The 12,900-nt window shown below is 40.3% G+C and overlaps 1 protein-coding gene across 7 annotated transcripts in view; it reads right to left on the bottom strand.

Annotated features, from left to right (window-relative positions):
• The window catches only part of LOC123007841 (fat-like cadherin-related tumor suppressor homolog), a 92,561-nt gene that overhangs the window by 928 nt on the left and 78,733 nt on the right, over nucleotides 1-12,900 (bottom strand). For 3 of the 7 annotated variants that reach the window (XM_044403316.1, XM_044403319.1, XM_044403317.1), the window contains 14 exons: nucleotides 11,858-12,900; nucleotides 10,549-11,809; nucleotides 10,276-10,500; nucleotides 10,094-10,117; nucleotides 9,480-9,917; nucleotides 8,577-9,431; nucleotides 8,361-8,522; nucleotides 7,991-8,308; nucleotides 7,404-7,946; nucleotides 6,335-7,353; nucleotides 1,531-4,636; nucleotides 1,041-1,169; nucleotides 626-922; nucleotides 4-195 (listed from right to left, as the gene is read on the bottom strand). In XM_044403316.1, coding sequence (XP_044259251.1) covers nucleotides 4-195; nucleotides 626-922; nucleotides 1,041-1,169; nucleotides 1,531-4,636; nucleotides 6,335-7,353; nucleotides 7,404-7,946; nucleotides 7,991-8,308; nucleotides 8,361-8,522; nucleotides 8,577-9,431; nucleotides 9,480-9,917; nucleotides 10,094-10,117; nucleotides 10,276-10,500; nucleotides 10,549-11,809; nucleotides 11,858-12,900 — 9,612 coding nt within the window. Of the gene's footprint in view, nucleotides 1-3; nucleotides 196-535; nucleotides 569-625; nucleotides 923-1,040; nucleotides 1,170-1,530; nucleotides 4,637-6,334; nucleotides 7,354-7,403; nucleotides 7,947-7,990; nucleotides 8,309-8,360; nucleotides 8,523-8,576; nucleotides 9,432-9,479; nucleotides 9,918-10,093; nucleotides 10,118-10,275; nucleotides 10,501-10,548; nucleotides 11,810-11,857 lie in introns of those variants that run through there. The other 4 variants (XM_044403318.1, XM_044403320.1, XM_044403323.1 and 1 more) reach the window with 3 other exon arrangements.

Below are 12,900 nucleotides of genomic sequence, written 5' to 3'. Positions count from 1 at the left end.
AACCTAGAGTCGTAATCACAGATCCAATGTCATCATCACAGTTTTTCCTTCGGTTGCGATTGCTGGGAAAGCCGTATGGTTCAACATCGTCCGATTCTGCACCGGGACTTTGCAAACACTCGCCTTCCGACTCGCTAGGAATATTGTACCCATGGCTAGGAAGGTATGAGTTGGGATGACGTATATAGCTATCCGCTATAAAAAGACAACAATCAAAGAAGAATACTACAATGGAATAGAGATTGAAAACGCTTCAATCATGTTGTCTCATGCCAAGCGTTGCTAAATAAACATGCAGTATTCACAGTTTCATACTCACTTGGTTTAACAATAATTAAAGGCACTGCGTTACAAAAATTACAAAAATGTATTAGTTATCAAGCAAAGGATTGTGATTAATGAATATTTTGTATGTAAACAATTTGTCTAAATTTTTGACTAAAAATTAATTATAATACAATGCGTCTATTGTTAGTAATAAATCAACGATCAAGTTAGTGATTGCTGGTACACACTTAAAATCCACGCAACTTACAAATTTGTAGTTAAATGTGTGTTTCTTTCCAGCCTATAAAACATTTATGTAGAGCGCGGAAAGTTTGATTGGGAAAAATACGATATGTACCTGTGGTAAATCGAAATTCTTCGTTTCCACTATCGAGAGCATTGAGACTGGGGCTCGCCCCATGCACATCGTATTCAGTGTCAGCCATGAATTCCGATTCGGCATCTTCATTGAGTGTCTCAATGTCTCGATGTGGGTCAAGTGGGCCCAGCACCGGAGGAAGATGGTGGCAACGAGATTCGTTACTCTCATTACTATGAAAGCTGGAGGAATCAGGTATTTCACTGCCTGGTACCTCCGTTATGTTAGGCAGTGTTTGGCTATGACGCGCCCAATCTGAGCAGTCCCAATGATAACCTAAACAAGCAACGCATTAGAAAATATAACAAAATGATAACAGAAGAAGGTCTAGTAACAAGCCGAGGAAAGTTAAACAAAGCACGAAGATGGGATTAGTCAAAGCGAGAACACTTACTTCCAACGGAACGTTGGTCCTCTTCCGGACACACCGAGCCGTTCGACTTGACATAGTTCATAGTATTACTTCGTCCTCCATACAGTCTGTTTGGAACATCACAATTAACTGGACTTGATATTTTGTAGTCTGCAGGAACAAAAAATAACGAAAATAAAACTCCGAGGAAAAAACACTATCTTTATCCTAGTAAAGAAAAATTCAAAATTTCTACCGCTAAATAAGAAACGCTCAATTATTTGCCAAAAAATCTAAATAAAATGATAATATTGATGTGGTATTAGGGAACACCAACCCAAAAAATTAACACGCAAAGACTTGAAATAAAACATTTCTCCAAAGTATTTTTTTGTTGAAAACAATAATTTGTTTCTTGGAACCTTTTTCATGTTGGTATTTGTAAACTTTTAATGATGAAAATTACCAATTGAGTATTTTTTGTGTTGGCAAAACTAAACCTGAATCCGTAAAACACACCATTTCCACTTACCATTTTTGACTTTGGATTTATCGTTCAAACTCGACGCTAGATGCATCTGTTCAGCCCAGGTGGTCTTCTCCGGCTCGCAATGATTTGAGACACAATTTTGCCCCGTATTCCTATTCAAATTTCGCACATAATCTGGTGGAACGTTCTCAAGTTCATCCCCAGCCGATCCGTAACTTCTCAACGTATCTAAATTATTCAACATCATGGTCGTATTATTACAATTATACAAGGCATCATTTTGACTGGTGGCTGTATACGAGACTGGCCGTGGCGGACAAACGGGAATCTCCCTCTGATTCACTTCTAAATTACTCAGTTTTGAACCTCTCTTAAACTCGCTCATCTCATGAGGCCTCGTCGAGTTTAACACGATGTGGTCTTTTATGTTCTCATTGTTAATATTTCTGCGACGTCTTGCACGTTTGGTGTAGCATCTGCGACAGATGATGAAGAGGATCACCAAAAGGAGAATAAGTACGATGCCCACGGCAATTGCCACGAGTTCCTCCCAGGTGATATTGTAGATACTTGAAGTGATAGAAGTGGAGTGTAGTTGGCTACCACAGTAGGGTCCTGTTGTGTTTTGGGGACAGATGCAATGGAACGATCCAACATCGTTGAAACAAGTGCCGCCATTTTGACACGGTGAGGACTCGCATTCGTTCAAATCAAACTCGCAGAAATCGCCAACGAAAGCCCGACATTTGCACAAAGCTCGGTCATCCCCTTCCTCACACACTCCGCCATGTTTGCATGGATTCGGTGAACAGTACTTTCCGTACTCGCAACGTTTTCCCGACAACCGGAACAAACACTCACACGAGTAATCACCCGGAACTGTAGAAATACATTTACCGCCATTGAGACAAGGAGCTGACGCACAAGGATCCATATCTAACTCGCAGAGAGTTCCCGTGAATCGCGTGTGACAACTACACTCATAACCCGTCGTTGTTTCATGACAAGTACCACCATTCATGCATGGTTGAGACCCACACGGGCCTGGTGGTATTAAGACATTGTTGACATCACAACTAAATTCAACGTTGGCAAAACGTTTAAGAACTGCGACTGAGTTATCACCGGATTTGTGCAAAGGTACTGACATTCGTGAGATGCGGATGTCGTCCATGCATCCCGAGAAACCACGCTGGATGTCCTCAAAACCCAAAATAGATGGGTGTTGGTGCACCTCAGCTCCGAGATACATTTCGTCACTTTGTAAATTGAGGATATCGGAAATTCCGGGGGCGGAGCCCTGCGCGGTGTGTAACCCGTCGACTGTGATTTTGGCACTGTTTCTGTCGCGTTCAAGTTTAACTTCGTGCCATCGTCCGTCTGAAATGTACACTGAAGATTCCCTCACAATTCCCTCACCGCTTCCAAGTTCAAACCGGTACTGAACCGCACCATTCACAATTTCAAGAATGTTGTAATCGACTTTCCCAGCGGCGTACATCAGATTCCCAGTCGGTTGCACCGTTCGAATCCTTAAACTCAAACTCAACTGATCCTCGATCGACTTTTTGTTTATAATTCTATACTGGGAATAACTCTTCCCACTGAACGAAATGGGGTTCCTCGCGATGTAGCAATTCTGGTCGTGGCATTTAGAAATGTCGACGTCACACATAGCACCAGCAAAACCTTCGGGACATTGACAAGAGTACCCAGCTGAGGACGCATCAGGGACACAGTTTTTGTAAGGAGGGCAAGGCTCACGGGCACATTCATTGACGATGGTATCGCACTTCTCCCCACCGTAGCCTTCCTTGCACACACATTCGAGTTTTTGGCGGTGGTAAGGGGAAACAAAACTTGTGACGTCAGTTGCAACGGGGTCTACACGACCAGGGTCTAGCATATAGTGGTCTTGGCACACTCCAAAGGTACAGTAGGTGTTGCTGCACTTGAATCTGATGATTTCTTCAACTACGAGTTTGGTACTTTCTTCCAATTCTTCGAAATTGTCGTTCAGAGCCTTCTTGATGGATTCAGAAGAAAAAAAGCCTTCGTCCGGTTTTCTGACCGTGAAGAGGACATCCAAATCTTTATTGACGATATATCGCTTCGACCTGAGGGAAATGTCATCATCACTTGACGGTTGGACGCTGATAATAATCACGTCTTTGAGTCGACAGTTCATCGCGTTTCTGACAGCTCGGACAAAACCCTTCCGGTGGCTCAAAACAAACACTTCTGGACTGACTTGTCGGAATCTGATGGCGACTGAATTTTCCAACATTTCTTCAGTTATGACTTCAATGTTGATTTTGACGATCGAATGTGTGTGGAATTTGCCATCAGTCACGGTTACGTTGAGTCTATAATCACCAACGTCGAGTCGTGGTAACGCGGTTAAAGTACCATCGGTTCGGTTAATTTGGAACAACTCATGTGTCGGATACGCAATACCCACTGTTGGTGATAGAGAGTATGTTAAAGTGTCGTACTGGTCTTGATCGTTGGCATAAACTTTCCCAATGACACCTCCAGGGTATTCATCCAAGTACGAATTAATGTTGATTTCAAGCGGAGTGATAATTGGAGGATACTGCGACTCTTCGATGACCTTAACCACGACCCAAGCATCGGAAAATAGCGGCGGTATGCCATTATCAAACACTCTAATTTGCAACAAATAGTAATCTTGGATCTTGTGACTGAATTTTGTGGCGGTTCGAAGTACCCCGTCTTCCTCTAAACGGAAACTATTCCCCTCGTTGCCACGCCGGATATCGAAAGTATAAGGTTCCGTGTTTGGAGCCGTGTCCGCGTCGGTGATTTTAAACTGGATGATGGGATAACCAATCGGTTTGTCTTCTTGAATGACTGTAGTATAGTTCGTTTGGGAGAAAATAGGAGGGTTATCATTGGCGTCCGAAATTTCAATGTTGACTAAAGTTTGGCGGGAGAGTACCGGAACTCCGTTGTCTCTCGCCAAAACTTCGAGGACATAGTTAGATGTAGTTTCTCGGTCAAGTTCTTCAGCGACTGAAATGTATCCGGAATCTGGATCGACCTCAAATTGTTCGCGATCGTCGCCACGAATTATGGAATAAGTGACTTTGCCGTTGCGGTCGCTGTCGAGATCGGTGGCGATCACCTGCGAAATGAGAGACAAAGTTAGCGCTTTCTCATGTCCTAATTGATATATTGTTCCTTGAGGTAATTATGATATTAATAAAGAAATGAAGACAGAGACTAGATAGTTTTATTATTATTTTTCATAAAAAATATCTCGAGGAAGGTTTTGAAGGAAGATTCTTCGTTTTTGTGGTTTTGCTAACTCTTCCGAGTAGTAAGCAAAACCACAAAAACAAATAAAGCTTAAAACGATGTCTTGAAGTCGGGCAAAAATAACACGTTTTTTTTACAATATTAGAGAATTATTTTCAATTATGGTTGCACAATTAAATCAAGTGCGTGGAAAAATAGATGCTTTTAGTAGAAATTATTTGTTATTAAATTTAATAAATAAAAGATTACACAAAAATCAACACAGTGATTTAAAAATGACCAGTACGGTTTTAAAAATCAAATTATTTGTAATATATCCGTTTGGGAATTAATATTATAAAATTAACAAAAACAACGAAAAATACAGAGAAAATCGATGTATTATTTAGTTACAATAATGAGCAATGTAATGTTCAAAAAAATCTGTTGCGATACTAATTTAGCAGTGACAAATTTTTGTAAGTGGTCACTAAAAAAAACCAGTACATAATAGTTAATTATGTATCAAGGCACTTAAGTCTTATTTTTTATTACAAATGTGTATTTAGTTGTAGAGACTATAGTCGAAATAGCTCAAATTATAATAACTAAAATACTAACTAATATACAATATATAATAACTAATATACATTAGTTTCGATGAAATACGTTGATCTACAACACTTTCTCACATAAAAACGACAGGATGCAGCCAGTGATGACAAAAATATTGCGAGAAATGTTGCCAAAAACAGTTACGAAGTTGCATTTTATGCGACTGTTTTCAGTTACACAAAATGTTCATTGTGAAAAAAATATTTGTAGAATTAAAAACCGATACGTATGAACAGATTCCGTTAGCAATACGATTATCTCTTTATTTCAGTTTACATTAAGACAATAATTTGACAATACTGCTATTAATGTTTGCAACTAATAACACACAAAACTAATGAATACCTTTAGTGTTGATTTTAGACTCTTTAAGTCTTTACTGACGCCTTTATGTGACTTTAGTGTCGATTTTAGTCTAATTAGTCTTGCCTATCATAAAACAAAAATAAAATTAGGATGATTGGACCAGACTTTTGGTCAAAGTACATTTGCATTTTTGCCTGAAAATGTATTTTTAAATTTGGACAGACACAACTTTGCAACCAACTTGCTACCTTTTCCATTATTCACGCTTAACATTTTAACGAATTTATTGTTGTTAATTTCAAACTTTCGCGTACTTTTATGTACATACAATGTACCATTATTTAATTTCCTAATAAAAAGTGTATAAATTGACAAAAACGTCTTTTTAAAAAACATCTTTCTTTCTCGGCCCGCTTTTTCCGAATGTTTGATTCGAGCAGTATCGCCTCTGAAATAGAATCCGTTTTACGATGCCCGAGAAAATAAAGTTGTCTAAATCCCGTCGTTTACTTTTTTGCATTCTCCCGTGGTATGTAAGTTTGTGCTGAAAGGAATTTATCTAAGAATAGTCTCGTTTCTATTCTCTCGAGGCGCGAATACGCCTCATGTACAAATTACAGAATTTTGAAGGGCGTGGCTTTGGAATTTAGACATTGTGACTCACCTGGAGGATCTTATCGCCAATTTGAGCATCTTCTCGAATCCGGGCGCTGTAGGACAGCTGGCTGAAGACTGGAGCATTATCGTTACAATCCGTTACAGTGATATTCACCGTTGCGACGTTACTGAGAGGTGGGATTCCTCCGTCGACGGCTTGAATAGTAAGGAAATAGTCTTTGGCCCTCTCGTAGTCTAACATATCGGCGATCGATATAACGCCCGTCTTGTTGTTAATTGCAAATTTCTTGTGCTCGTTTCCTCCGATTATTGAATAAGTGACATCGGCGTTCACACCGGTGTCTTTACTTGTTGCAAGAACTTTAACGACTTCCGTACCCACAGCATCGATTTCCGGTACGACCGCGAAGTAATATTTGTTGGCGAATTCCGGGGGATTGTCGTTTATGTCTTGAACGTTCACTGTCAAGGTGCTCACGCTAGACAATTGGGGAGTCCCCTGATCCACAGCTTGAACTGTCAAGTTGTAAACGGCGCGGATTTCACGGTCTAAAGGCTTAGCTAGAGTCACTATACCACTATCAGATGACATTTTAAAATGATTGTTGAATGAATCAATAAATGCGTATTTGATTTTCCTGTTTATACCAATGTCGGCATCAGTGGCGTGGATTTTCGTGACTAAAGTCCCAACTTCGACATCTTCAGGTAAAGACACGGAATAAAAAGGTAACAAAAACACCGGCGGATTGTCATTAAGATCAGAAATGATTAATTCAATTTGTGACGAACACTTCCAACTTAACCTTTCCTTATCATGGACATATGCCGTTAAAGTATATTTTGATTGCTTCTCTCGATCCAAGTAAGTTACAGTTTTAAGATGGCCGCTGTCTTTATCCAATAGGAAATTATCCATACCGTCGCCAGATAAAATATATCTCAGTTTCGAATGCTCAGGACCATCATTATCAGTTGCCAGCACTGACAAAACAAATGATCCGGGTAAAATACCCTCGGAGAGTACCTGTCTGTAGCGGTACTGAAGACAATATGGTGGATTGTCTGTTGAAAAATAAAGAGTCACTGAAACACTAAAACAATTTGTTACTTACCATTAGCGTCCAGAATACTGATGGAAACATTGGTAACATCCGTGAACATACCATCAGTCACGAGAACTTGCAAGTCATAATGTGGTACTTTCTCCCGATCGAGGCCTTTAGCAACGTATATTTCCCCAGTTTGGCGTATTTGAAACTGCGAGCTTGGGTCACCCGAAATTATATAAAACTCAACCGGAGTTGTCAAATCACTATCAGCATCAACTGTGTCCAAAGTTAAGAGTACTGTCCCAGGAAGAGCGTCTTCATTAACTGAACTTTCGTAAAATCGTTTCTTGAACAGTGTTGGACTGTCATTGTAGTCTTTCAAACGAATTATCACTGTAGTCCTTGCTGAGTGTTTCGGAGTGCCATTATCAGTCGCAGTTACGTAAAACTTGTACTCCATTTTGGCCTCTTTATCGAGTTTAACCAAAGTACTAATCCAGCCAGTGTGAGAATCGATGGCAAAAATATTCATCATGTCGCCTAAATCATGGCTGAAACTATACCGGACTTCACTGTTGGCACCTTGATCCTCGTCGTGGGCCACAACTGGAAAAAAGGGTCAACAAGGGAAAGACACTCGGAGTACAAACCTTTCAAAATCGAAGTCCCTTCTTCCGTATTTTCGGCCAGATAGATAATATAAGGACTACTTTCGAACTGAGGAGCGTGGTCATTTTCATCTAGAACTTTCAATGTTACTTCAGCTAGAGCCGTCATTGGTGGACTTGAATCCGACAGGGCCAAAATACCAATTAGGTGCGAGTCTTGTGTCTCATAATCGAGAGGTTTGGCCAAGATAACTTGACCCTGATTGTCGATTTCAAACTGAGGCTTTTCGTCAAGTTCCGAGATGATTTGATACGTGGCGCTCACGTTTGATGCCATTTTTAATTTCGTAATGATGGTCCCTGGAAATTTTAGTCAAACAATTTTTAGATAATGATTAAGTGATGTGAGTACCGGCAGGAGAATTTTCTGATAGGAAATACTTCTCGTCTTTCCTTTCGAAAACAGGAGGAAAGTCTTTTGGTCCCATTATTAAAATATTGACTGGAACGTCCGAATGTTTTTCTTGTTGGCCTTTGTCAGTTGCTCTGACAAAAAACTGAAATACTTCACCAACTAAAAAGTTTTTTTTTTGAGTATTTTAGAAATATTAGTCAATTTTCGGCTTACTCCACGAAGTTGTGTCTCTTTTCAGCAAGAGGTCGCCCGTGTCCGGGTTAATTTGGAAAATTTCTATAACCTCAGAGGTTTTTTTCTCGTAAATTTGGTATTTGATTTGGGCCGCAAGCCCCTCGTCAGGGTCTACAGCTTTAACTCTCAAAAACGGAACATTGAGACTATAATTGTAATGAATGCTGGTTTGGTACTCTTTGAGGAGGAAATAAGGAGCGTTGTCATTCTCGTCAGCGACTTTGATTCGCACTGTGATAAAACCTGATTTTCCACCGCCATCAGTTGCCATAATTAAAACCTCATACATCTTCTGTTTTTCTCGGTCAAGTCGAACTTTCGTCGTTAATTTCCCTGTGGTTTTGTCAATTTTGAAAATTTCACTTAAAAGTTCCGAGTGAATCGAATAGGTCACTGTGCCAAACTCTCCAAAATCCTTATCTGTTGCTTTGACCACCGTCACCGGAAAACCACTTGGTTGATTTTCCGGCACTTGAACATCGACTATAAATTTGTCGAATTTCGGTTCATGTAAATTCGCCGGTAAGAGCTCCACTTTCAATCTTGCAAAATTTGTATAAACACCATCAGAGACGGAAACGTTCAGTATCATTGTATTTTCATTCCCGAAATTCGCCAAGTTCGTTAGTGTGATTATTCCAGTTTCCGGATTCATCGAGAACGTTTGTTGTTCGTTTCCAGCAACGATGGTATAACGAAGACTGTTCTGATCAACTTCGTCAGGGTCACTTGCTTTCACGATTGTGACAAATTGGTCTCTATTTGCGTTTATTAAAAGACAACAGCTGTATGAAGTTTGCTCGAATTTTGGAGGGTTGTCGTTCATGTCCAAAACTGTACGAAAATTGTGATTTTAAAAAACAATAATGTGAAATGTGTTACCTGTAAGCCAAACATGTGCAGTGCTTGAGAGACTCGGAACGCCTAAATCTTTAGCTACGACAATAAAATGATGCGAACTTGCTTCCTCATGGTCTAGAGATTGTTTCAAATAAACCACTCCTTCGTTTTCATCGATGTAAAAATATTCGCTTGAGTTGTTACTGTCGTTTTGAATCGAATAACTGATTTTCTTGTTAATTCCAGTATCGTTATCGTTCGCGATGACTGTGAGAACGGGAGTACCGAACTGTGCTGCTTCCGATATCGACACATTATAATTCTCTTGAGTGAATTCTGGAGGACAATCGTTGACGTCTTGTAACACTATTGAAACGGGAACTTCGGCATAAACACCAGAAACTGAATCAGTGGCACGAATTAGAAGCTCGTATTGTGGTTGTTGTTCGAAGTCGAGTTCGTCCACGACCGAAATAACACCTACGAGGAATTGTTTTATTTTTGATTTTTGAGTGCTCAAGCAGAACACTGAGTGCACAAAATTGAAGAGTGTAATTTTCATGCGAGGCTACGGCTAAGGGACATGTTAAAAAGCAACAGGTGTGCAAGCCCAAAAGCATAAATTGAAACATTAATAATTTAATGCAAATACTCACAGGGACCATTGTTACTGTCGGGGGCTGCGAAAAGGAAATTCTATTTAATTGTCATTATATTTTACTTCGGAGTCTTTATCTAATGCCATTCTTTAGGAACGACTCGACTTGAGGATAGTTAGGAAATAAACCAACACCGGTTGTAAGAATGGCAATTTTTCTATTCAAAGAAAGATACGCACCTGTGTTAAAATCCAGCGCAAATTCCTCGAGTTCGTTCCCTTTGACGATACTGTAAATCAGTTTTCTCGATAGCGGCGATTCGGCTTCGATGGAAATCGAAAGGGGTGAATGCAGTTCAACATTTTCGGGCACCACTTCTGAATAAAACTGTTTTTTAAACACTGGCATTGACCGATCAATCACTTTTACATGAACGGTCACGTCGGTGCGACAAGGTGTGATTCCTGAAACTCGCAATTAGGAATTACAGGGCAATTATCACACGCACTTGCCTTTATCGTAAGCTGCAATCAACAGCTCGTATTCCCTATTGTGGCCTTCCAAATTCTGTTTGATTTCAATATCGCCGCTCTCCCTTTGAACCTTGAACAATTCGCCGTGGCCCTTGATTAGTTCGTAACGAACTTCGCCGTTTTCTGCACTGTCTAAATCTATAGCGTGCACTTTTGCGATGATACTTCCCTTTTCATCATCGACGGAAACGACGGCGTAGTAGGGCAAATTCACAAACATTGGACAATTATCGTTAACGTCCAATATTGTCACTTTAACAATAACGTGAGCAACTCGAGGCTTCTCCCGATCGGAATAATGACTACGTGCTTCGATAATAAGCTCGTATTTATCTTGAACCTCTCGATCGAACTTTATTCCGGTTGTCCGAATCACGCCAGAGGTAAGCCCGATCGTAAACATTTTCGTCGGATTGAGAATTTTAAATTCTAAATATTCGTTTAAGGCACTCCCGAGAACGTTCACTACACAAACTGTTGTTATTTTGGTTGAATTTTCGATGATTGACCCTTCGTAGAGAGGCTTCTGGAAGACAAGACCAGAATTATCCGATTCTTCCACACGAATCAAAACTTTGGTCACACTTGAAAACTTTCCATCAGAAACACGGACGTGTAGTTTGTAGAAATGTTTCATGTTGTCAGGTTGCAGGACCGTTATTAGACCAGTCGAGGAATCGATACCAAAAATCCCGAGTTTGTTACCTTCGATTATATCAAACCTCAATTTAGTACTTTCGGAACTATCGGGGTCTGTAGCATTGACTTGGATGACAGCTACGTTTTTGTATGTTGGAAGAAGTAAAGTGACGTTGTATACAGATTGTGAGAATTTAGGAGGACAATCGTTAACATCGGTAACAACAATGTCAACTCTTGCAGTCGTTTCTGATGTTAATTTCGGATTCCCTAAATCAGAAACTTGCACATGAAACGTGAACTTGTCATAGGTTTCATGGTCCAAGAGTCGAATCGTTCGAATAGCACCAGTTGTCGAATCAATTTGGAAGTACCTTCTTGGCAAAATATCGATAATATCGTAATGCAAAAGCGCATTCATTTCTGAATCAGCATCAAAGGCTTTAATGACTAGAGGTTCACTCGTGTTTGTTAATATCAACGAACTTATGGGAGCCGCTTCACTAATAGTACCAGAATAATTCGCCTGTAGGAACCTCGGAACGTTATCATTCTTATCCAAAATGTGGATGATAACGTTACAAGTGGCAGAAGCAGAAGCCTGGAATAAAGAATTTCAAAAAAAATTGACCCACTTTTTGGTACTTACCATATTTGTGGTTATTACAGTTAGGTTGTAAAACTTGTTAATTTCGTAGTCTAAGTACTTTTGCGTTGTGATAACACCGGTACTTGGACTGATGAGGAAAGCACCATCAGTGTTACCATCAATAATTTCAAACTGTAGTGATGAGGTACTTCTTACACTCAAGTGAGCTACGTAACTACCCAAAGGCTGATCTTCGTAAATTTCTGCAGCTATCTCCTTCCTTGTGAACCGTGGAGGGGCATTATCGGCCATTGTTAGCATAATATGGGCTGGTACCGTTGAAAATAAGGCCGGTTGGCCGTGATCTACAGCCTTGATTCTGAGCATATACTCCGAATTTGTTGTCATATCCAATTCGCGAGCCACTGATATTATGCCAAGCTCAGGATCAATGGCGAAAACATTCCCGAAGTTACCGGACACTATGGAATAGGTAATTCGGGCATTTTCGCCCTTATCATGGTCGACGGCAAAAGCTCGCAGTACTGCACTTCCGACCACGGCCGATTCGTACACTTTCCCGACTAAAATTTGCTCTGAAAAGTGTGGCACATGATCGTTGTGATCGTGTACGATAATTCTGACCCTGGCGTAATTTCTCTTGGCTGGGGTTCCCCCATCTCGGACCATAACGGTCAAAATATGCTCGTCTAAGCTCTCCCGATCTAAATTATCGGTTAAATAGATGACTCCAGTAATGGAATCAACTTTAAATGTTTGTAACGAGATTATGTTTCGAGCCGAGTACAGACTGTATATGAGCTTGCTATCATCATCTTTGTCGGAGGCTCGTAACCGGAGGATTTCTGTGTTCACAGGCACGGCTTCAGAAATTTCAACTTTGTATGTTGATTCAGAAAATTCAGGCCTGTGGTCGTTTATATCAATTACTGATACATTCAACTGCGTGTAAACAGTGTGTACAGAATCGCTGACGCTTATATTGAGACTGTACTCGTTCTGAGTTTCGTAGTCGAGCTTTTGTGCTAAGAGGATATTTCCGGTCTCTTTGCCAATGTAAAAGTCGTTTCCGGGGTCGCCAC

The sequence above is a fragment of the Tribolium madens genome, unplaced genomic scaffold, assembly GCF_015345945.1.
Source record: "Tribolium madens isolate multiple individuals breed KSU strain unplaced genomic scaffold, Tmad_KSU_1.1 Scaffold_3;HRSCAF=73;Tcas5.2_LG2, whole genome shotgun sequence".
Taxonomy (NCBI): domain Eukaryota; kingdom Metazoa; phylum Arthropoda; class Insecta; order Coleoptera; family Tenebrionidae; genus Tribolium; species Tribolium madens.
The sequence above is the reverse complement of the archived record's forward strand: the minus strand, read 5'-3'. Positions and strand labels throughout refer to the sequence as shown.